General features: G+C 36.8%; 1 protein-coding gene across 4 annotated transcripts in view; it reads right to left on the bottom strand.

The window, feature by feature from the left end:
• BAZ1A (bromodomain adjacent to zinc finger domain 1A) overlaps positions 1-25,447 on the bottom strand; it is a 66,360-nt gene that overhangs the window by 20,087 nt on the left and 20,826 nt on the right. For 3 of the 4 annotated variants that reach the window (XM_039705186.1, XM_039705183.1, XM_039705185.1), the window contains 15 exons: positions 24,319-24,462; positions 17,733-17,834; positions 15,727-15,814; positions 14,035-14,169; positions 13,388-13,490; positions 11,236-11,402; positions 10,346-10,441; positions 7,801-7,939; positions 7,213-7,359; positions 4,759-4,854; positions 4,406-4,630; positions 3,586-3,751; positions 3,187-3,300; positions 2,529-2,653; positions 328-936 (listed from right to left, as the gene is read on the bottom strand). In XM_039705186.1, the coding sequence (XP_039561120.1) occupies positions 328-936; positions 2,529-2,653; positions 3,187-3,300; positions 3,586-3,751; positions 4,406-4,630; positions 4,759-4,854; positions 7,213-7,359; positions 7,801-7,939; positions 10,346-10,441; positions 11,236-11,402; positions 13,388-13,490; positions 14,035-14,169; positions 15,727-15,814; positions 17,733-17,834; positions 24,319-24,462 (2,456 nt within the window). The remainder of the gene's footprint in view (positions 1-327; positions 937-2,528; positions 2,654-3,186; positions 3,301-3,585; positions 3,752-4,405; positions 4,631-4,758; positions 4,855-7,212; positions 7,360-7,800; positions 7,940-10,345; positions 10,442-11,235; positions 11,403-13,387; positions 13,491-14,034; positions 14,170-15,726; positions 15,815-17,732; positions 17,835-24,318; positions 24,463-25,447) is intronic. The other variant, XM_039705184.1, reaches the window with a different exon arrangement.

The following is a 25,447-nucleotide window of genomic DNA, read 5'->3' on the forward strand; positions in this document are numbered from 1 at the left end:
TAATCTTTTTCCAAAGTTAAAATTACTTCCTAAAGTTATGTGTTAAAAGCCAATTCTGGTTAACTAAGCAGTAAGATCACAGAAAAATTATTGCTTTTTTTTAGCATGAAACACCAGAAAATACCACAAAGATCTGTCAAGCAGGAAGAAAAAAAAATGGAAGGCAGGGAAAAAAACCAAACGTGTTTTCCATTGAGTGAAAAAAAGCTTAAGAATAATTCTTAGATCTTAGAAATTACAGTTAAATTAGAACTAGAGATTTCTATAATAGTCTATATAGAAGTTTTATCTGTAGAATCAAATTAAGACCAAGAACCTTTCATTTACCTGGAATATGGAATTTCTCCACAGGAAAACTGCTTAGTTGTTCATATATTCTACTTTTTTCTTGTAAAAGAGTTTCTTTTAAGGCACTCTCCCTATGTCCTCGGGAATTGAGAGCCTCTAGGAGTTGGTCCAGTTGTTCCCGAGAACTGTAAAAGCACCAACGGTTTGGTTTGTATACTGGCCTTGGCACCTCTACGACAACACTGGTATGTGAATCTTGGTCAATATTGGAGGTAGATTCAGAGGATTTCAAAGACTCTCCAGTTTTACTGAATACCTGAGGTTCATTTGTGCAAGACTGTCCACTATTCTGAAAGGAAGAGGTTCGAGGCAACAACATGTCTTCTGTGAGACCAGAATAGTCCTCCTCTACAAACAATCCAGGAACAGAAGGGAAAATCCAGTAGCGTCGGTACAGGCGGTCACGACCTAACGGGGTGATATTTGTGCAGGCTGTTGCATTCTGAATCTTTTCTAACAGTTCCTTCTCTTTCTTTTGTTGCTCCTGTTTTAAAGCTTCTTCATCTTCAGCAGTAAGAGGTTCACTCTTTTCACAAGTGGTCTCTTCTTGTCTTGTAAATTCTTTAAATCCATTTTGCCCTCGCCTTCCTAAAGTTAAAAGTATGATAGCAATTAATTTACAAATTTTTTTTACCAAAAACTCAAGTAAAGGGCGAATTTTAGTACTGTCCCTTTTTGGTTATCCAAACTTACACTGTCAAAGACCATCAGCTCAGTCAAGAGACAATAGTGGTTTTATTATAGAAAAACTCAAGTGATTAACCCCCATTCCCTTGAAGAACAGGTAACCACTTTAAATACACCTTCAGTTTGCAGAAACTAGACTAAGTCTCATTTACTGACACTGTCACCTTCAATATCATACAAAATCAAAATTTTAAGAATGCAACAATGTATAACAGAAACATCTTATAAGGATAAAGTAAAATCCTAGTAATTTCACTACTGAACACAAACAATGATCCAGTATTTATTTATCATACTCAAACTGCCAAATGTCTCAAAAGACCAGAATTCCTACATAGCAGCTTTTATGGCAAACTTAGCTATCTTACATTTAAAAATTAAAGTGATCAAGTATTTACTATTCTTTTCCCCCCTCCATTTGTACCAGCTGAAAACATTTCAGTTTGCATCTTTAATTTATACCAAAGTATTAAGTCTTGGTTGTCATCTAGACCAGTATGTCTCATAATTGATATATGCAACCTGAAAGGTGCACTCAACACTCAAGTTCTACCTGTTTCCAGTGTGACCTTCAGTTCCCTAGCTGTGTGAATGAAATAGTAACACTTGTTTGTCATTCAGTCGCAATGTTTCAAACATGGGTATTTGAGAAACCTGAAATTCTGATTAAGATCTCCTTGCTTTTTCATGGCAAAGCTGTTACAAATATGTAAATCTGTATTGCTGAATGACTCAGAATTTCCATCCCAGCTACTGTCAGGAGCTGTACAAGTCTGCAACTTAAGTCCACAATCATCCAGGACTGTCACTGGCACAGACACAAGCATGAAGCCTTCCCAGCAGAAAGACATGGATAAACTAGCAGCCCAAAGCCATCAACAATTCTACCTCCTGTGATGACATCTATGTTTAGTTAGGAACAGCAGGCAGCACCATTTACTGCACTGCAGTTCCTACTAGCACACTGTTGACAAAATTAAATCTAGATATAAGTCTGCTTTTATTCTTGACTAGGAGGCATGCTGCTTCCTTACAAAGGAAAACTACACCCAAATGCTTGATCTAATGTTTTCTTTTCAAATATCAGTTGGTTTTGCACTTTACTAAAAAGAAAAAAAAATTAAAAATATCAAACCCACACCATGTCCTATTAGATGAAACTCCTACAACTCTCTCTATGAGGGCAAGTACTTGTAATGGCAACACCATAACATTTATTAGGAATTTAAAAATCCTCTTAGGAAAAGAGGAATCCACACAGCATGTATGGAAGACAGGAAGAAACAGAAGTGTGAAAGAACATACAGCTGACCATAAGAAGTACACCAGGCTGGCTCAATAGTCCATGTACAATAGTGATCATGCTCGAGTGTGTGTGTTTCCTTAAAAGAAAATTACAGCAAAGACTAATGCTTTTACTATAAAACACAAGAGCTTGCCAGATGCATGCATGCAGGTGCACAGGTACACAAACAAATCCATTACAGCATTACCTCTCCGTCGTTTTTTGTTTGGTCCCAGCTCTTCTTCATCCTCTGTGACTGTGTCCACGTCTTGTTCTTTACGTTCCACCTCTTTGCTCTCTGTACTAGTATCAAGCTCTTCTCGTTCCTCCTCCCTGACACAGCAAAATAAATTGTGACTAACCAGCCATAAAAAACACACAATAAAATATGGCATCTTTGACACAAGGAGTACTTTCATCTCCAAGTACTTAACCAGTAAAATACCTATAATGCTCTTAAAAAATAAACTGTAAATTACAGACTATATTAAAGCCCAAAAGAAACCCACTTAACTGTAAATGTGAAGTTCTATATTAAGGACTAAAACCTGCTGTTTGGTACCCACACTTACATTTGAAGAGTATTATTATAATCAGATCATTTTTTGAGACATCTTAGGGTAGTTCTATTGTAAATTTTTTTCATGTCTAAGTAAAGTTTCCTTCCCAAAATGTATGTACCATTCTGTAAAAGGCTTGTTACACGTTTTTGCCTCATCTAGCAAATACAATTCATACCCTACAGAAAAACAGGCAGTTGTTACACTTTGTATATGATCCAGTCAATGAAACTACACATGTGAGGTCTAGCCACGAAGCTGAAAAGTGCTCTATGTTATATATGACAGTAATACTATGTATCATACCCAACAGATATTTCTACAGCAGGAATTCTTTGCTCCTCTTCTTTCAGCTTTTCTTGTTTCTCTTTCATTTTTAACTCTTGTTCTTTTAACCTTTCTTCTCTTTTCTTACGTATCCTAATAGTAAGAAGGATATAGAAAACCAGTTGCCATTAATCCACTATCTGGTCTGTCCACCAGATAGTTTTCTTTTATACTAAAACATCATCCAAAAATAGCAGAAACATGAGAAAACAACATTTAGCACAACAACATTTCACAACTAAGTTTCACTCCTGTCTACTGTCCCAGTAAACCAGCACAGAACAGAAACATTACTAGTGTTTCTCATATGCCTTCTGCAACTGAGAGATTAATTTCATTTGTAGCACCAAAATTTAGTTTTCCATATCCTAGCCCTACCTTGCTGCTGCTGCCTCTCGTTCTTTGCGATGCTGTTCTGCCTTTAATTCCCGGAACTCCTGTTTGGCTTGTCGCAGCACATCAACAGAGTCCTCAATGAAATCTCGAGTGGAGACCAGAGTCAAAAGTTTCCCACAGAGAGCATGAAGGATCTTCATCTTTTCTCCTAATAAGATTAGGACTGATGTTTATATTTCACTATGTAACTGATAACAAGCCTAACTCTTACAGACTCCAAACTGTATTTGTTCTCACTTAAGAAAAAGTGAATAAACATTTGTAGTGCACTAGGTGCACTCCCAGAGACATTTCCTGAAAGCCTATCTGCTTTGCTCAGAGACACAAGCCTTTATTTTTAATTTATTAACTTTTACCACCAAAATTAGTAAAATGCAGTATTATCTTCAAAGTAGAGATAAAGGAAGAGTTGACAGAAATTCTTCTCTGTTTCCAAACAATGAACAAGAGACCCAAATACAAACGGGGAAAAAAGCAGAGGCTGAATCAAACACACCAGTGCTTTTCCAGAGAGATACCTTTACTCAAGTTAACACTAACATTTTTTAAATGGGATGAAAGAAAAGCTACTCAGAATTAATGAGACTGCCTAGCTCTGCAACCTCTGACGTGGTGGGATGTGCTTGGGGGGACTGAAGCACAGGGAGTGAGTGTTGGTCTACTTATGACCCCCAGAGATCCTTTCCAAACCAAATTATTCTGTGATACAATAAATTTGGACTATTATTGGTCTGAAGCACTTGCAAAACTGATCACTTATTGAGCAATCTAATAATCCCTAACATGCATTGTCTTTTATTACCTGGCAACAAATCATATACTGAGGTACTTGAAAGTTTCTTCAAGAGACCAGGATTACTTAATCTCAGCTCCATGCAAGCATCATCAGTAGTATCAAACCCTCCTCGTTTCTGGTAACGGTATTTTGCATTGGCTGACGTTACATCAGCACCTGATGCTAGAATGTGAAGTCTGAGAATCTCAGAAAGAGTGCAGCTATCAAGATCCAAGTTTTTCAAATTGCAGCCTACAATTGAGAAGAATGAACAGTTATTTTATACAGATATTTAAATGGACATAAATATAAAAATAGTTCTTTAAAATACAGAGCAAAATAATAACAGTAACAAAACAAGAAGTGAAACCCACACATACCCTGATGTAACTGGGGCCATGCAGCTGCCAAAGTTGCAACTGCAGACAGTGCAGATTTTGTGGGGTCTGCATCTTCATCCAAAGCCTCTGTTAAATCTTTAAGGAAATAAACACTTTATTCTAGTGCAAATTAAAACTTGTACTGTGGAGGGGAGGAAAGGAAGCTGCGTTTTGAGAGTTGCAGACAAAGCGAAAAGAGGGATGATATTTACAGATGCAACAATGTATTCAAAACTCAATTCAACATCCAAACAAAAATTTACAGATCTTGAAATGCAACTAAAAGAATCCAACTAAAAGCTAAGGACATGCACCACATGCTACATATAGGGAGAACACCATCTATGCTGTTAAAGCAACCGCAACACGCAGAGCATGCACAATGGCAACACAAAAGGCAGCAAGAACAAATCCAGGAACACACTTGAAAGTACAGACAAGTAGCAATGCAAGAACACCTGTACTTCCTTTCCTCAAACAAACCATTTTGCTTAACATAATTTTGTTTTTAGGAAGCATAACCCAAAACAATAATGTATTTTGATACTGACTATCACCATTCATTTGATACTTTCTATCTGTAACTCAGATACAGCCTGTTCTGCACAAACACAATTACTAAGACATGACAAATAAATCTTAATTCACCAAATCAAGCACCTGCACTTAATGACCATCACACATAAGCAAACTGACCAGGAAAGCAAGGAAGTGAAAGGGAGAAACAGCAAGTTCCTGTTTCTTAAACAAAGGTTTCCTCAGCAGTTACAGGTATTTCTCCAGAGGGTTGGCAGAGTATTTTCAGCAGTGTATGCTGTTTCAACAATTTCACTTTATTCAAATCCAAATTATTAAGCAGTTAAAGTCACCAAGTCAAAACCACAAATACAAACCATACAAACAATACATAAATGCAAATCCACACTCTCTAGGATGATTTATGTTGTTTGAAAACTGTCACCCAGACTTAGCAAAATGAATCTCTGCAACCTCCCCTCTCACTTTAACTATACAACACACTTTGAGAAAGAACTGTACACCCCAAAACCACACATCCGTGGTGTTCCCTGTTGCAGAAACGCTGCCTGTACAGAATTTAACTGAGTAAACATGCTGACTGCTGCTAGTTTGGTTAGCCAGAATTACAAAGTCAAGACTATGTAATTCTTTTACGGAAAAGAAGACGTCTAAACAAGAATGACAAGAAGTGAAAGTTCTGAGGGAAGTAAAACACAATAAATAAAGTACCTTACCCACAACTCTGCTAAACTAGAAATAAAATGGCAGACTATTGCAATTGTCAGCCCCATTATGTCAAATTAAAATACGGAAGTTACAGTATGATTTTTTTTTCTACAATATAGAATCTAATAAACTATTCCATTATTGCCTGATAATCCTTGTTTGTATTGCAAAGGCAATACTCTCAGTAGTTAACGAATACAGTTTAATAGCTAAATTCAACAGTAATTAAAATACAGTCTAAATTTATTAACACAGTCTCAAATCTCTATTCAATTAACAAGAGCAGCCACTGATACTGAAGACAGTGCCCACGCTTTATATAAAGATAATTTATAGACTGGACATCAATCTTAAGCCTGAAAATAAACAATCTTCAAGGGAGGAATTAAAGGAACTTTTGCTTAACTCACACACCTGGCTTGGAGGGGCACCATGGAACTCACTTGACCTCAAACAGGGAGTGCTCCTATGTACTTACCTCTAATGAAATAAAGGCTAGTAGGATGGGTCAAAACTTCTCCTTTAGTCAGCAAATTTGGCAGTCCATAAACACAGGACCACAAATTTGCAACAAAACCTGCACGTCTTTCTGATCAGTGACTAGTATACACTGAATGCCTCTAAAAATGGTGACAACACCAGCTTTAGAGCAAAGACCAAAGTCAGAGTGACTGTGAGTCTTTAGTGAACACACAGGGTAGGATCCAGGAGATGTGGATGCATAACTTCAAGCCTTGAAGGACAATGAATATTCAATTCTCCATTACAGTCGTGCTGGGGATTTTTAATTTTTAATCTAGTTAGGTACAGATTTTTTTTATAGATACAGATATCTTTGAGAAGACTTAGGAAAATGACTTGTTTCCTGACCCTCAGGAGAAATATGTAACAGTGCTGGAGGAAGAGGAGGAAGGTAAAAATGCTTCCTGCGCCTCCAAAACACAAGCAATGCTGTTAAAAGCTTATTATGCTTTGCTGGATACAATCATAGTAACAATGAGCTTCCTTTTTCTCTATTCCCCCCAAACCCTGAAGTCCATGCCGAGTTTAAGGCTTTAATTTCCGATAAAAGAGAAAAACAAAGCCCATTTACATACAATATCCATGCATAATACGACAAGGTTAAACAAAGGAGTGCCATGTATCATGCAGTTTAAAGTTAATTCCAGCGCAACTTCAGCTTTTCAGCAGTAAAATTAAAGATCTGACCTTTGGTCTCAGCATCAGCTATTTGATCTTTGGCCACTTCCTCTTCCTCTTCGGCCATTGCCTGAAAGATGGCAGTCAGGAAGAAAAACAGCAATTCACATAGTGGGCCTTCAGTGTCATTTCCTACAAGAGCTTCCTCTAAAACCTCTGTGAATAAAGTTTAAGAAGCGTCACTTTTGCCGCAAAGTTGGAAAAAAAATTATGTACTGAAGAATGAAAACATTTTTATTCCTTCAGGTATGATAATTAAATTACGTTTCCATAATTTACTGCATATATTCCTAGAGTAATGGTGCCAGAAAAAGTGCTGAACAAACACTGTTTTCTTAATATAGAACTGCAAGAAAAAAGTACAAGTAGCTCTTTTGATAAGCAGAATAACAACTTGTACTCCAAAACTAATTTTGATTTTACAAGTCCCTTGGAGTTGACCGTGAACTGAAAACTGGATTGATATGCATGTGTTAGCACTGACACATTAAAGCCACATAGAAAATTCTGTAGCAGTGGTACTTGTGCGCACTTAAGACGTTTGGTAGAAGGGAAACCACCACAGTGGGGCACCTTGCCACATAAGCCACAACTTGCCTAAAGTCACTCCTTCAGGAAATTCATCTTGAAGATCAAAAAGTTCCCCAAAAGCATGTAAAAACTCCAAAACCATCAGAGCATCACCAAAGATCTCAGGAGGAAGTCTTGTCTTCACTGGCACCGGAATGGGAAGTTCCTGCAAACCAAATGGGACCACTTAACACGGTATTTGGTTTGTGCAAAGTACACAAGTCATTAAAACCAAAGAGACTATTATTCTAAGGACTGTATTAATTGAGTTTCTCTGCATTTTATTAAAATGAGTCCCACAGGACGTATGATCAGTTATCAGTATTATCACTGGTGTTACAATAACTTTGGAAACTGAAGAGCATGCAACTTGAGTAAATTTCTTTCTCAAAAATTTTATGTTCATGTCCATGAAGTTTGTATCTTTCTTAAATGAAGTTAATCTCACTACAAGTTAAAAACTTTGGCTGTCATTGGCTTTTTCCTTCATACCTCTATTATTTCACAAGAGTTTTGAATTTCAGTTTCCTGAACTGTCTGGACAAGCAAAAATAAACATACTCTTAGAAGTTACTTATGATTGCTTGCAAAGACAAGCAAACCAAAACTCTAACACGTTCAGGTAAAACACACCCTTCTAGGCTATGCAAGATCATGTCTAACATATGTGTGTTCTGGCACTGGGTTTTTTGCATTTGTAAGGCACTTATGGTAGCTGAAGACATTAAAGGGAGCTGATATAACCATATAACAAGACCACTTAACAGAGACACCACTTCCAAATCATAGATTACAGTGCCTAACATCAAGTTTGATTTTGAAATTACTATTTTCATGTAATCCTTCAAGATTTGTCTTCATTTACTGCTTCTTAGCACACATAGTTGAATAATTTTCAGAATGATGGATCTTTTCCACAAATGTTCACAAATATTAAGAAGAAGAAAGCCGAACACTACACTTCTAAAGAACACAGTAAGATATTTCATAAATTTCCAGAGATGGGAATCTTTTCAAAAGCAGTCCTCACCCAAACTCATCTTTATTTATATTCTTGTCAATTCACAAAACCACAGAATAACAGGTTATTTTGAGTTGTAAGGACCACAAGGACCTTCAATTCCAACTCCTGGCCCTGCACAGAACCATCCATGTGAACCATCCTGTGCCTGAGAGCATTGTCCAAATCGTTCTTGAACTCTGTCAGACTTAGTGCTTTGGCTACTTTTCTTGGAAGCCTGTTCCAGTGCCCAACCACCCTCTGGGTGAAGAAGCTTTTTCCAATATCCAAACTAACCCTCCCCTGGCACAGCTTCAGGCCATTCCTTTGAGTCCTGTCACTGTCACCACAGAGAAGACATCAGTGCCTGCCCCTCCTCTTCCCCTTACAAGGATGTTGTAGACTGTGATGAGGTCTCCCCTCAGTCTCCTCCAGGCTGAGCAGACCAAGTGATCTCAGCCATTCCCCATACAGCTTCTCCTCCAGACCCTTCATTATCCTTTTTTCACTCCTTTGAACACTCTCTAATAGCTTAATGTCTTTCTTATATTGCAGTGTCCAAAAACTCACACAGTACTCCAGGTGAGGCTGCACCAGGCACAGAGTGGGGTGAGTAGAGCAGCAGAGTCTCAGTGCAGTGATGACACTGCTTTTCCACCCCTCCTTTTTTCTTTCCAGTAGAAATACAGCACCACTGTTTTCACAGCTTGCTCTCCTTTTGGCAAAGGCCTTTTTAACTCTCTTCAGTTTTTTTTCCCTTTCTACATAGCTAGGAGTTTTCACTCCCATCTTCAATGGCCATACAGCTCTCCTTGCAAATATGTTCAGCTATCATATTCCTCCCAATCAGTGCTTTCCCTTGAATTCATTTAACACTCTATTTTATTTCCACTTGCCCTCCTTGCACTTCTTACAATTCCCTGTGTACCTCAAACTCTCATCTTTGTGTTTCTGACTATTTACCTCCCTGCCAGAATGAATCCAAATAAAGTGTACATAAACATATAACACAAGAAAATCTTCTGTTGTGTACAACAACACTATACCCATGTGTGAAACGTAAGTTCTTTGAGAAGCAAATTCTTGTGACTTTCTAGAGGTTTCCAGTATCATCATGAAAAATGCTCATTAAACATGACATATATAGTATATTGCTACAGTTTAAATCAAAAGAAGGCCTCAGGAAGTAACAAGCCAATGTCTTTTCTAACCTTCACAGCCAAAAATTTAGTTTTTTCATCACTCAAATCTTTTACCTAAGTCACATTTTGGTAAGCGAGCTCATTTTGTATACTTCACAGAAAAATCAGGTATACTCAGTACCCCTCACTCGGTAATGCCAGCACATTGAACGTACTCCATTGCAGACTGAGCACAGCCTGTACAGCCTTTCTGGAGGTTGAAAATGCAGACGCAGATCATCCCATCAGCATTGCCACTGGGAAATATGTATTACACACTGCAGGTGACTCACAGCCTCTAGCATTCCTATCAGATCTAGATTTTAGAGAATCTAATCCATCTGGGGACCCTGCAAACTAGAATCTTCAGCTATTCCAAATTCAATCATACCTTAAGGTCATCACACTCCATATCTTCTCTAGGCTTACTCCACTGTTTCAGGTATTCCACATATTTTCTTTTTTCCTCACGCAGCTTCTCTCTTTCCTGAAAAAATAGTCACAATTGTATATAAATACAGCTAGATGGCCTTACTGCAATTTCTAAAACTGCACCATTTACTATTCTATCATACTGAAAAACAAAACGTCACATTTAATTAGAATGGAGTAATCTATTCATTTTTATTTTGTATAAAAAGATACTGGCAAAAATATTTAAATGAGGTGATACATTGTTGGATTAGTTGTTGCTTTTGTTGGGGGGGTGTTTTGGGTTTTGTTTTCTTTTTAACAAAGTGGCTAAAGAAAAAATATCAAAAACTAGAGAGTGTTTATTAACGTTGCCTCAAAACATCCATTCAACCAGTGAATGTGGCTGTGGTAAAATATAGTGCTATGTATAATTTCTTCATATTCAACTTGACAAAAAAGTTATTTAGCAATTTACATCCAAAAAGAATCCACACAGAAACTCACAATCATTAGATATGCTGTCAGTCTGATGCAGAATAGATACTTCAAAAAGACAACCATTAAATCAAATAGTTTTATGCATTATCGGCAAAATAAACCCCTAAACCAAACACAGAACTTCCGACCTAAGTTCAAATTCAAAATGAACTTTTGGTAAACTAAAATTATAGAGAATGTTAACCAGGAATACAATCCATCAGCAAATCTTATAACTGCCAATTCTTCTGAAGTGCATTTCTAGAAACTGAAAATGATTAATGGAAAATAACTTCAGAGTAAGAAACAAAAAGCCATTATACTATTCCACTATACTAAAAAGCCATTATACTATTGCTATATGAAACAGATATACTTAAAAAGAATTACTTTTTCCTTTTCCATTTTGAGTCTCTCTTTCTCTTCTTTCTTTTTCATCCTTTCTTCTTCCACAATTTTCTTTAATTCTTCTCTCTTCTTTTCCTTATCTTCTCTCTCCTTTTTTCTAGCCTCTATAGCATTTGCCTTCTCTTGTTTTAATTTAGCTTTTTCAAAAGCTATAAAGGAAAACGACAAACCTGAGTTATTTTTTCTTCTGTAAAATGTTAGTTTTAACTGATAAACAGACTGTATTTTTATAATTAACATATGAAAAGATATGGTTGTTGAATTGTTTCCACACCAACCAGAAATTCAAACACTTGGAAGTTCTTTACAGAATAAGAGTTTCAAGCCTATGTATTAGACATGTTTTATGAGGTTGTCAACAGGTAATAAAGTTAAATATATCTAGTTTTATGAGTATACAGAAGGTTATTACTTGTTTATTGGTTTCTATCAATTGACATATAAAGATGATAACTGATTCCAACATATAATTACAGCAACATATTTGGTAATGACTGGTTAATAAAAGCATGTCACAACCAGGTGTGGCACACAACCATGAAGTATCTCTGATAGTAAAAACCTTTAAATAAGTGATCTTTAAATATTTAGTTCTTACTGAATTACTGAAGTCAATACATTTGAAACCTCTGTAGTATTTCAGTGTGTTTTGCTCAAATTTTACTTCAGTTACACAGTTTAAGCTGAACTTTAAATGATAATAAATGCTGCTGCCTAACGAGATGCAGATTTCTTCACAGTCATGTGTACAAAAACAACAGGATACAAATTTTCACTTTCTGTGGGCAGACAGTGCCCATCAGCCCACACACACAAAAACAAAAAAAGGGGGTCTTACTGTTTTAATTGAATAAACAGAAAAGCTAGAATCATATGTGAATGAAATGAGAAAATATCCTTACTCTTACCAAGTGGATAGTTCTAACAACAAAAACTTCCATTGTATTTTCCTGTAACATTCTGAAAATGGGCTAGGTTCCTTCTACAGATAGCTACTGCACTCAGCAGCAATGTATGCATTTGGCTAACAAAGGCAGAGAAGCTGGTCCTCGGGGAGTTCACACACTGAGAAGGTTAATTTTTCAAGGTACTTAGTATTTTGCTACCTTTCCACATTGTGAAAATGTGTCTTAACCACCCCTCCAGAAGCTGCAGCTTCTGTCCACACAAGAGAGGAAGCAGCTTTGACGCTGATCAGCTGTTACCTCGGTGTGTGCTGCCATTCCCAGCACATGAACAAATAGATGACTGTTGTGCAAGAATGTGGACACACAAGTTTAATGGAAGCCATGAAATTCTGGTGTCCCCATCTCTTATACAGGAGAGGCCCAAAGCAGTGTCAGACAACTTTGCTGTTATTTAAGCAGACGTTGGACTAGTAATTGCCATCTTAAAAATTGTATCTTCAAGAAGATAAAAGGCTGGAACCAGAAGTTCACTAAAATACTTCCACAGATGAAAATTTTTCCACAGGAAGGACAATCCTTAAAATCCAGAAGACTATCTCCTTGTCTGACATTTGTCCTTAAGAAGACATACCAATTTATCTAGTTAAACCCAAACAAAAGGCATATGGGTTCCTTTACTTAATTTGAAATCAAATTTAAATTGATCAGGAAAAGGTTAAAACTAACCCAAAATAATTCAATCAGTACAAACTAAAAATCTCTAAATCTTTTAAAACAAAAAAAAAATTTCAGACTATATTTCAGTTCTTTTGAATTTTGAGATTGTTGGTAGGAGGAAAATGCATAAATGGAAAAACTAAAGGATTTGTGTTACACATTCTCACTTTGATATACCTTCAGCTGGTAAAATTTACACATGATTTCACCATCCAAGCTTCTACAAAAAAATATTTACCTCTTCATTTATCTGAGAAAGAAATCAACACAGCTGGACCACAAGCTTCCTACATTTCCCCAATTTAGTCAACTAACATGGAAAAAACAAAACAAACTAGGAAACAAGCATGCTAACTGTTGAAAGGAGCACTTGGCCATAGTGGTGTGGCAGTACACTCTTAATACATTTTCCCTTTGAAAGGTACAACTCCAAAAATACTCTAATTGTGGCCTGCTCTCAAATCTGCAAGAACTAGTTCTACTGGTCATATGAGTAAACTTCAACTTACCTATGGCCTGCACATCTTCTTTTTGCTTCTGGAACCTTGCCCTTTCCCTTGATACTTTACTTTTGCTTCCTGGGGTGTTTTGTTTAGGTTTAACATTGTCCTCCTGATAGAGAATTTGGAGGTGGAGAGGTTAAAAAAAAAAAAAGAGCATAATAACTACAGTGAAATCACCAGCAAAAGATACTCCCAATTTTTCAACTGTTCTGCAGAACATAATGAAGTAGTATAGTGACCAAGAATCTCAGTGTTTAAACACAGGCAAGTGACCTACCTGTATCTGAGAGCAAGTGACATAATTTTATCTGAGAGTTCAAATTAAAGCTTTTTAGTAAATTATTTATTAGCCCCAGAATGGAAAAGTACTCTGTCTGTCATCACAACACACTGAGAAACTAGTTTCTTGATGGGATCCCAGAAATAATAACAAAAATAAGACGACAACATATCAATTATGATCCCTTTTACCACCTTAACTATAAAGCAATTACTTTAAGAGCAATTGTGGAATATATCCCAATTGCTCTCAAAATAAAAGAAGCACGATGTCAACCCTGTATTTCAAATCATCTGAAAATTCAGACAACTAGAAGAACTTCATAGACCATGCTGATATGCCTTCATCTGGGATTAAAAACATTATTACTTACAAGACTTGCAGATGCCCTCTTTGGAGGTCGCCCTCGCCGCCTTCTTGCAGGACTGAAGATAAATGTGGGTGGTTCATCAGGAAAGAAATAGGAGAAGTTTTGTTCTGCTAAATTATATTTTTCAATTGATGTTGCCTTAGTAAGAAATATAAAAATAAATATTAATGGTGAAGTTCTTACTTTTTAATAAACACAAGCTAAAATAATCTAAATATAAGCTAATTAATCAATCATTAAGTCACAAAAGAAGACAATAAGAGCAACCATATCCACAACTACTCAACTGAGGATAAAAAAATAAAGCTCTGAAATAGTGTAAGTGAAGAGTTAATCTACCAAGTGGGTAATGATAATAATGTACGCAGCACACATCTGAAACTAGAATTTGGCTTCATTTGGTAAGATGTTGTTTCTTTATATGCCTTTCAGCACAGACAGCTCATCAGTGTCTTCCTAGCACGTTACTGAAGTGTGTCAAGAACAAATTTTGACAAATAAAAGCGGGAACTGAACTTTTTGATTTTTTATTTAATTCTCTATTATTTCTGGAGGAAGATTTTTTCAAATTCTCAAAGGTTCTTTTCAAGTCTCCTTTCTCAACCAGATGACTTCAGGAAATCTGCCCCTTTTGGACAATACAGATGAGGATAAAAAGGAGATATTCCAAATAGGACATGTACACATAACTGAAATGCAAGGCAATCAGCAAGAGGACAAGAAGACACTCCACAGAAAGCCCAAATAAAGACAAGATGACAAATACACAGAATATAACGATTTTCCTGAGGCTCCAGAAAGCATCACTAATAGATCACTAGTCCTTAATGTGGTACAGTGAGGTGGGTCAAAATGACCACTACCAAGCCAAGGAATGGGTTAGTTTATCCCTTTCAGCTCTATTTTCTTCTATTTCCATTTCTTTAGAAGAGACAGACTCTTAGAGTTACAAATTTATTTAGAAATTCATTGCCTTCGTTATTTTCCACAACTTTCAGAGGCAAGACTCTCAGTGACTCTCATCTCTCTGAGCCTTCCTGTGCAGAATGAGCAGTTAACAGCTGTATGAGAAAACAACAGACATAATAAAAATCCCTGCTACTTTCTGAAAACAAGAAGATAGCAAGGATGTCATGGTCAAGGCTGCAATACACAGTGAAGGAGTCTAGGGTCTCTTGTGGTACAGCAAGCAACGCAATGGAAATTGCTGTCTTGTGCGAAAAGCTGCTCAAATTCTCAGTCCTCTGGCGCCCACTAAGATGTGAACTTTAGTCTGAGTTGTTCTAAGTATCACCATATATCTAAAATTACAAACATACACACAATCAAAATCCAAGGCCTTAACAAAAACCCATTCCAGCCACCTAAACTCTGGTACCTGTCTCACTGAAGATCTGGAGACTAAATTCAATCTATTACAAAATATTTTCCAGCTAAAAGAATTAGAAGAGAATAATACTGGTTTAATGCACCAACACAAAACCAGTTCATTTTCATTCAACTTAGAAAGACCAGGTGCATACCTTGAAGAATGAAAACAATTCATGTCCTAGACTAATCAAAAGTATATTATACTTACAAAACCCTAAATTTGATGTAGTATTTGAAAGGAGCTCTGAGCAGCTTGTAGAGAAGAGCAAAAAAATACTAAATAGTGTCAATATTCTATCCCACAAATTACTTCTTCTCGCTTACCTTAGCTTTAATTACTCCATCATGTGGTTCACAGTGTTGTTTCAGAAAAAGTTTAAGTCTATCACGAGAAAAGAGATGTTTCCTCCGGCTGTATTAGGAAAGAAAGGAAGTATTATCAACTAACATCTTTAATTAGTATTTAAGTACAGCCAAAAGTATGTGCAAGAATACATATGATTGATCTTTTTCTTATTTTCTTAATTATAAATAACGCCCTTACTATTGTAATTAATAACCATTCTTTGAAAGCCCAACTGAATTAAAATTTTCTTTATGAATAAAACAAAACACAAGTAGTACATGAACAGTTGGTTTATGCATCTGCAATTTTTATTTTGAAGATTATGTTATGTCCTCTTTTATAAACACCCTTTTGATCCAAGGTAGATCCTCCAAATACTTCTTAAAATTCCTAAATAAAACTCAAGTTTGATTGTGTCAGAAGAAAGAGAGGACAACAAACAAAGAGAGACAGCAGGAAAGCAGCATTCATATGTCTCAGGTAGGGAGGCAAGCCAACAAGTGACAAGGTGAATTCACACACTTCTCAGTCAAGCTATGCCACTCCTTTCTACAGGACAGTGTGCACTCTGCTGGCTCCTGGCATTCCAGGGAACCTGCATTATTTCATGGGAAAAGGCTTCACCACACAGGAGTAGTTAATGGAATAATAAATCCTGATTTGTGCCGGAACTAAATGACTTGTAATCACACAAACTGAAGTTTGTTTACAGCATCCAGTTTATATAAAGTTTTGATGCACAATCTACTGTAAACATATATGTTAACTAAATTTGAGACAAATTTGCTATTTAAGAAGCGAAACTTCTACACCTTTCTATTTTAAATCAATCTGATTGCCAGTGTCTGCTCTAACATTTCAAACCAGCAATGCTACCAGAGTGCTCACAACACCAATATTTATTACTGTTATTAGAGTTCTCACGCTCTCTTCCATCTACTCCATCAATCACAACTGTAGCCAAGGTATCAGAAGTCACAGCCTTGCAAAATGTGGAATATACAAAAATTTTCTTAAGAAAGGATGTCCTTTGATATTTGATCTTCATATAATTTCAAGCCTAATCAATACAAAGGGAAATTTAATGCATGAAACAGACAGCTTGGTTGTTAGCTACTATAAGTGATGTCCATGTGTTAGAAAAGGGCAATTCTACCAGCAAATAATTTATTTAAGGTTTAGGGCTGGACATGCTTCAGACCTAGGTACCAGCTCAGACAGGCACCAGTCTCAGACCTGCGGGGAGGTTAGCAAAGCTTGGGAATAAGAATGCCCACTGACAGTGGTCACAAAGAACACAGAATTTAGGGGTCACAAAGACACATAACAAAATTCCCAAGGTAAGGAAACTCAACCAAGCAACTATACCAAACCAGCTCCAACTGGGTAAAAGGTGATTCTGCAGGGGGAAATCTGTGGCCACCAACTCAGGACCACTAACACAAGAAACTCACTGACTCAAAAGAGAAAGACTGAGCAAGTGGACTAATTGATTAATTACTGCGTCTTATGGTAATTAATTGGAATCATTAACCAACAGAAAACAGAATAGTAATTAGTAAGAGAACTTATGTAACTTGTAGCCAACGAACACTTATTCTTTTGCTTGCTAAAACATGCTTGATTTATGGAATACCACTGACCACCTAGGCTTGTGCATCTCTGAAATAAAGAGCCTGTCTCTCTTGAGTGTGTAATTATTGGCTCACTGAACACACAGGGTAACTAATCCGATTTTTGCAGACAACAACAGCAGGTTTCATCTGTATGCCAATGAAAGCAGAGACCTGCAAGGAGTTGGTACCTGTGTTAATGCTAGCAAAGCGTGGAATCCTTGGTACAGAAGGTCTGCATTACAGTATTTTGTTCCAGTGCTTTTAATTAACAGCTCTAATATAGTTTTAAAATGTCATTTTGTATCAAAAAATCTTACACAATTCACAGTTACAAAATATAATTTTAACTTCCACATACTAATTTTTACCTTAGTTGAGATGCTTTAACAATAACAGCTTCATATAGGTGTTTTTTAATAGGTTGGACTTTGTATTTGAACAAAGAAGGATCAATTATGGCTTTCTTCTCCCTAGGGAAAAAAAAAATTAAAAATTAAAAGTTTACATTCACGTATCATCAGCCTCATATTTTACACATTTAATATATTTATATGCCTAAACAATGGATTTCTTGAAAATACCTAGCTTGTAACTTCCACCATAGTAAAGAGAGTATGCTAACTTTTCTGCTACTATATCTAAATCTGCATTAAAACCAGTTCCTGCAAGGAACAGGAAGAACAATGAAAGATGTTTTCATAGCAAGGAAATGGAAGATAAGAAAGCAAGGAATAAAGAGAGAGAGACAAGTAATGAGACATCTCTACACTTCAGAAAATTGTCTCCTTAATACTCTAAGTACTCATGATGGCAACAGGAAGACAGAAAAAAGAAGAAAAAGATGATGAGAAAGGAATCCAAAAGACAAAAATAAATAAAATTAATAAAACCAGTAGCCCTTGATCTACCAACTGCTTTGCAAAACAAGTAAAAACCACCTAAAATATTTTTCCAAAGTAACACTTTAGGAAAAAAACCAAATCAAACACTTTACCAATAGCATAAAATAACAGAAAGTAACAGAAATGAAAAGATAACATATCTACATTTCAAAATAAATTCTCATCAGGTTACACGCTTCGTTAGCCAAAGAGCACCTTCCTTTTACAGGTATTGCTACAGAGACCTAGTTGTTTACCCCTCATGGAAAAGATTTCTTCCATTTTAACATAACATTAACTGTTTTGTTACACCTCTTCCTAGGTGGATAACACCCAGGTTTGATGTGCTACCAAAATTCACTCCTTTACAAGAAAGAGGGGTTTTGCCATAGACAATATACTTTTCTTAAGAAGAGTATATTTATGAACAGACTTCATGAACAGAGCTAAACTAGTAAGACTTCATTTAAATAACATTTTGTCATTAAACAACAGAACTAACTTCTCCTGAGGTGACAATTTGTAATCAAGACTTGTACTGCTTTATCAGGATGAATTCAGTCATCATCTTATTTCATCAAGAGAGAAAGCTGAAGCATCTATGTAGATGAACTAGGAGATTTAAAACTATGCATTTCATCACTGTCAGTCCTTCCAGCATTTAGAAAATGCTTTCAGGTGGAGTTAGACAAAATAAACCAGTACATCACTTGCTCATTTGCTGCTCTTTAGCCTTGTGAAAAACATGCACAAGATGTTGAGAACTGTACTTTGCAACGCTGCTGAAAATAAAATTTGCTACCTCTCTTGTTTTTCCCCACTAACTCTGTGAAAGAGAAATACAAGAAATGTTAACCTTCCAATGTCTAATAAATACATTATTAATTACAGATTAAATGAAACAGTACTTATTAACCATTAGTGTCATTTCAGATGAGAATAATTTGCAAAGTTCTCAAGAAAAATGGTTTATAATGACTAAATTATCAGCATAGTTAATAATAAATGGACTGACAAAAAAAGACAGACTTGGAAACAGCAACACATCTACTAGACCTACATATAAGTGCTCTGATATGCATGCTGCATTTTGCATGATACTGCAGTGCACATCATGCACAGTTTAAGTCTAAAGTTGATTCACTCAGACCAAACACAGTTTAAGGAATGTAACAGAAAAAAGCCCACCCAGCTATTCATATTAGCAAAACAGAGATCAACTGTAATCCAGTTTATCGGCAAGACTTTAACATCTTTATGTAAGCGTGTTAAAAGAGCCTTCATATTCTGGTCAAACCATGACTTGGTCTTCCATGACCACCTTCAGTCTCAAAAATAGGAAAGCTAAAGTAATGAAGGCTATCCCCAGGAATTTTTGGATAGTATGAAAGACAAACTTGCACCTCATCACACACCACTGCCTTTCCAGGCCTTTGGTCTAGTAAGCTGAGGAATGGCCCAAACAGATAATGTTCAGATACAAAATAAAAGGCATCAGAGTTCCAATATTAAGCCAAAAGTATATCAGCTTATTTATACATTTTGAATACATTCTAAGCTTCAATACTGTCTGCAATCAAATTCAGGGCCCAAAGAATAATCAAATTTTCAACTCTTTATTGTTAATCTTTTCTTCTTAGTTCATGTAAATCTTTCTCAATTTCAGTGGATATATAGCCCAAATGTAATTTCAAAATACACTACCATTTTTTCTGCTTAGTTTCTGAGTTTCCAGTTATTATCCCAAAAAGTAAATATACTTCTGACATCCTCCTCCAAATTTAGAGTAAAAATTTTGCTCAGTGCAAAAGAGGAAGAAAAAGTCATGCAATACACAAAGCAAGCTTTAAAAATCATACAGATTATCTAGCAGTTTTAGCATTAAAATGCTATATATTATTTTTGCTCAGATTTTATTTTGTAAAGCATTATATAAAACACATTAGAGTTAGCAAGGCTTAGATCCATTTCACAGCAGAAATCCCTTACAAAAAATCTTCACAGCATAACTCTGACACACAACCAAATCCAGTGGAAAAAATACAGAGTATTTTGTAACTTAGTAGGTAAAAACTACAACTGACTCACCTATATTACACTAATTTCTAGTGCACTCAAGTGAATTGGTTAGTACTTGTTTCAGAATCTTGCATTTTTAATAAGGTTATACTTTGGCATGGTGCCCACATGACCTGAACATAAATTTCTTCTTACACTACAGCTATGCTACATTCTGACAGCACAGTACTAAGGCAGCAGTACCAAGTAACCTCTGAGACCTTAGAACCATAGAATCATTAATGTTGGAAAAGGCGTCTAGGATTGAGTCCAACAACCCAACCTGGCCCCACCGTGCTCATCACTAAACCACATTTTCAAGCGCCACATCCACATGGCCTTCTGAACACTTCCAGGGATGGCATGACATCCCTGGGCAGCCTATTCCAATGCCTGATGTTTCAGTGGAGGAATTTTTCCTATTATCCAATACAACCCTTCCCTGGCACAATTTGAGGCCACTTCCTCTCATCCTGTCACATGCTACCTGGGAGAAGAGGCCAGCCTCCACCTCACCACACCCTCGTTTCACGTGGTTGTAGGGAGTGCTAAGGTCCCCCGCAGCCTCCTTTGCTCCACAACAAACAAACCCTGCTCCTTCAGTCTTATCCTTCTGAATTACCTTGCCCAGGACACTTATCTGCACTATCTGGTCTGAGTCTTGCCACAGCCATCTGAATCTTACTGTATTTAACAGAAATAGAAAAATTGCACTGAGAAATACGGAGAGTTGGAGGATCCGGGATGCTGTCCTGAAGTGCTAAAATGACTGCTGTCCCACTTTTCCAGAAAAAGGAAGTGGCTTTTCTTCTTCTCTTTCACTAAATCTGGGAATGGAAAAAACTCCCTTGAAGAGTGCTAGGTAAATAACACAATCATTTATGGTCTCGTCACGCTCCAGTGCAAGCCTTACACAGAGGTAACCTGTCAGTAAACAGATCCCCATGGCAAGGCTGCCTCTGCACATCTCTGAAGGTTGCCACTGACAAGCAACTCTGTACTGAGCAATAACAACACTGCCCATTCGGAATTGCAAATATTTTCTGCAACTTAAATAAAATTTCAACAAAGACACAGAGCAAACAACCTGAAGACTGTTAAGAACAACATTCTAGGGACAAGACAACAGCACTTTGCAACAAAATCCTGACTTTTAACTTTTTCGTGAAGATTTTAAGGTGCCTTTGGATCCAGGTACTTTGGTTTTTCCTTAAAACATAAAGAGGACTACCCATCGTCATTATTCTTGTATTCAAGCAAGCAATGTAGGAATGAGAGAAGAAGAAAGGAAAGATAAGAATTGCAGATGAAGAAAGGTTTACTGTACTGAAGACATTACATAGCTTTAATGACAAGCCATGCCCATGTTTTGACATATCCAGTTCATAATTTTTTTCTCCAAATGAAGTTTAAAAACTCATTTCAAGGTGGTAAAAGGCCTAGATGGTAAGGCTTCATTGATATCATTTCCAAAAACTGTTACCTCTTATATCCCAAAACTTGCAGAAACAATTAGCCCTTCCCCAAAATTCATCTTCAATTCTAACTGAGCAAATACCCAAATTTACTGCCATAAACCAGCCAGCAAACCAATTTTTTTTTCTAGTATTTCTGATGATGCTTGATGATTCACACTATTCATAGCCCTGGCAAAAGGAATGACATGAATAATTAAGTTGCAGCTGAATTGTATGCATTTGGCAGCAAAAGCCCCTCAAACCTCCAGGGGCTGAGTACTGAGTGCTAAAGCCAACGCAAGAGTTCAACCTTGCCTTTAGAAGTCTAGCAGTTTAAGGTGTGAACACTGCTATTCCATATGACCACTATCCTATGGTACCAGAGGCTCCCAGGGCATACCTGAAATGTTTTAAGAACTCAGAAGATTTGCTACCTTTTCGTATGTAACCCAGGCCTTAGAAAGAAAGCAGCCTCTTTTTCTGAGGGAAAGTAAGAGCATCATAGCCTCTTTCTTCCTGTACCACCCCAACTTTTACTGAAGAAAACAACAGAAAAGGTCAGCAGGAACATTTGTACAGACTACACAGCTATTTCTGCTCCACACAGACAGGAGGAGTAGGGTCACAGAAAGGCTGGGATCTCTAATGACATCTATTTTCAGTTAAGATTCTCTAGCCTTACAGATTCTTTAGGAAAAATATTTGCAGATGGCCTATCAATCTGTGCTGTGCTCCCCTCCCCCTCCCTCACAAACACCCTGAGCATCTGCTGTACCATTGTTTAACAGCACTGCAGCTTTGCACAAAGACTGGGTCTCAAAACCTGGAGATTTGTGTGCAGGCTGAGGCAAACTGTCCTGCACATAGCAACTTGACATTGGTCTCAAGGTGACTAACAACATCCATACTCTCCACACGCAAGTCTCTCCATAAACAGCAAAATATAGTCTCTGAAAGATTAGTGCTGCAAAACAATGTCATTCAGTTCAGTGGGATTTCATTGTTATGAGCCATGGTATAAAGAATCTTATATGCCAGCATAGAAAAATTCTTGACAATGCTTTACTTACAGATAGGTTTTACACATACTGCAAATAATACTTCTCAAGTCTGCATATACCCAGAATATATCTAGAAAATTACTGTTACTACACTCTCACATTTGTTATAAACAGACTAACTTAAAACTTACAGTAAGCATTTTAAAGACACAAGAGGTTTGCAATTTAACTTGCAGAATAAATGCTACATATGTCACAGAACACTGCTTCAAAAGCCTGTATATTCTCACAAGAACTACCCTTCTAAGAGAAAGAAATTATTTTCCCTCCCTTCTCTGCACTGTCAAAATAACTAATCAGCTGGGGAGAATCACAGACTGGGAGTGCAACACTTAGTCTTACCACCAGCTCTGGATGCAGGAAGTGACAGCACTATAATGGATCAATCCGACAGTCAGCTCTGTGCATGCTAGCCTAATTCCAAGAATAACCTCCTTTCAAATGCCACATGCCTTTTGGAATACTGAAAATACATTCATTTTTTCAAATATGCAGGACATCTTCATGAAAAACTTAGACACTGCCATCAAGAGACAGCAAAGAAATTTAAAAATTATTTATCCCATGTTATTTTCTTAACCAAGTGAGGAGCTCTACCCTAGTTATTCTAGGCATGTCAGGACATGACTTCATCATAAAGCAATCAACCAGATTAACTTCTGCATCCATGTGACATCTTAAAGTCAGTAACAGTTCATGCAAAGCCTGTATATTGCTAGATCCTAGATTAGGGCCCACTTCAAACACTCCTCTTTCATCATCATGCCTATGAAGCATAGAAGTCTTTCTTCTCATTATACTGCTAGGATAGGCTCAATTACTGCTCAGTAAAGGAATATTCCAACACAATAAACAACACAGCTACAACCAAGAAGCTCTCCTATTCAATGTTATTAGGCTATTCCAGCCCATAAAAAGTTCCTCAAGACAAGATATACAGTATCACTGCACCTAACATCATAACCAAATCCATAAAACACAATCATATATTTATATGGACACATACACAATGAAGAAAGCTTGGTATGTTTTTGCTTTTTTGGACACAAACACAAGAAGTCTCTGGGAAGACTTTTCAGAGAGTTCCAGTAAAAGTGTGTTGTGTCATATGGTTATCTCAACTCTGAGCCCCATGATGGAAGTGAAGTGATACCAGACTGCAAACATGCAGCACTTTCTGCTACAGCAGCACAGATTTCCCCAGCACAGAGAACCACCAAGAGGTACACACAGCTCTTCCACCATTGCTCAGCAAAAACACTGTCATTGCAAAGAGATAAACAATGATTAATCTGTAGGTATTCCACTTCTCATAACGCAGTTTTCTGGTGCCTTAACATAACCCACACCTCTGAAGGTTCAGCTTGTCACCTTCAGCTGTCTGAATGCTCACAATCCATACAGATCAAGTAATTTGTTTCAGTCAGACTCTGACACATCTGGCTTTAATCTCATTTCCACCCAGTCAGAATGCCACACAGTAAAAGTATCACATACCCGTTTTGTGCAGAGCTATTGTGCGTTTCTGAGTCGTCACTGTCGCTGATAACAATTGTGTCCCCATCAGCACTGCTGCTGTGGCCATTCGCCATTCCGTTGTGATGGGTTGGAGCTATGACTTCCAAAACCTTACACTGCAACCTGCAATAAAACACAGACATTTATTAATGTCAAAAGTCTTTCACTAGTACAAGGAGCCTAAAATTGTAGCAGATGTTATTTAAGAATACGTACATAACAGAACATTGTATTGTCTACTAAGTAAGTAACTAAGAGCCTTGAACTGAAATACTAGGTAAAATATTCATTTCATAAGTACCATGTAATAAATGGACAAATTCATCTGCTTACACAGCTATCAGCTTCACTTCTCAGGAAAACAAATCAAGTTACTTCTGGCTGTGAGGGTTTTGTCCAGTTCTCATTTAAGTAAACTAAAAAGTTAACTTAATGTGCTACTTTAAAACTAAACAACAAAACTTCTATGTTATTTTCATAGCAGTCTAAGAAAAGCAAAAGATTTTGAGATCCTGAAGTATTTTTACTTGTAAGAGATCATCTTCTACTACTGTTGATGACCTAAATAAACAAGGCTGAAATGATCATTATGCATCTAATCTTAATAATGTCCCATTTATCTGCTGACACATATTAAAGCTCCATCTGGCATGCACACAATTGACAAAACAAGCCTATTCCTTTGCCATCCTGAATGCTAGTTATAAAAGGGAGAATTAACTACATATCAAAAAGCATAATTAATCAACACTTCATGCTGGGTAACTGTACTATAGCTGTACTATAGCTATTCTTAACCACTAAGTTTCACCCCTTTCTAGAATTCCATGGTTTCTATTATTTAGCTTAACATCCAAAAGCCTTGTCTGATTCATGAAAATTAACTGCTGTAGTCAATGGATGTTGTCACATTCTACCACTGAGAGCTCAAAGCATGGAGGAAAAGAACACATAATAATCTTCTTCTCAGTGCACCAAGCAGTCCCACTTGAAATGCAAAATGTAGAATACATGAAGCCCTAAGCTTGAACTAGTGGTGTCACACTTAGGCTAAAAACAAATAAACCTCATGAAATCTATGACAAATTCTAAATATTCTTCTATCTGA

This window comes from Passer montanus, unplaced genomic scaffold, assembly GCF_014805655.1.
Source record: "Passer montanus isolate IOZ18808 unplaced genomic scaffold, ASM1480565v1 scaffold18, whole genome shotgun sequence".
In the NCBI taxonomy this organism is placed as follows: Eukaryota; Metazoa; Chordata; class Aves; order Passeriformes; family Passeridae; genus Passer; species Passer montanus.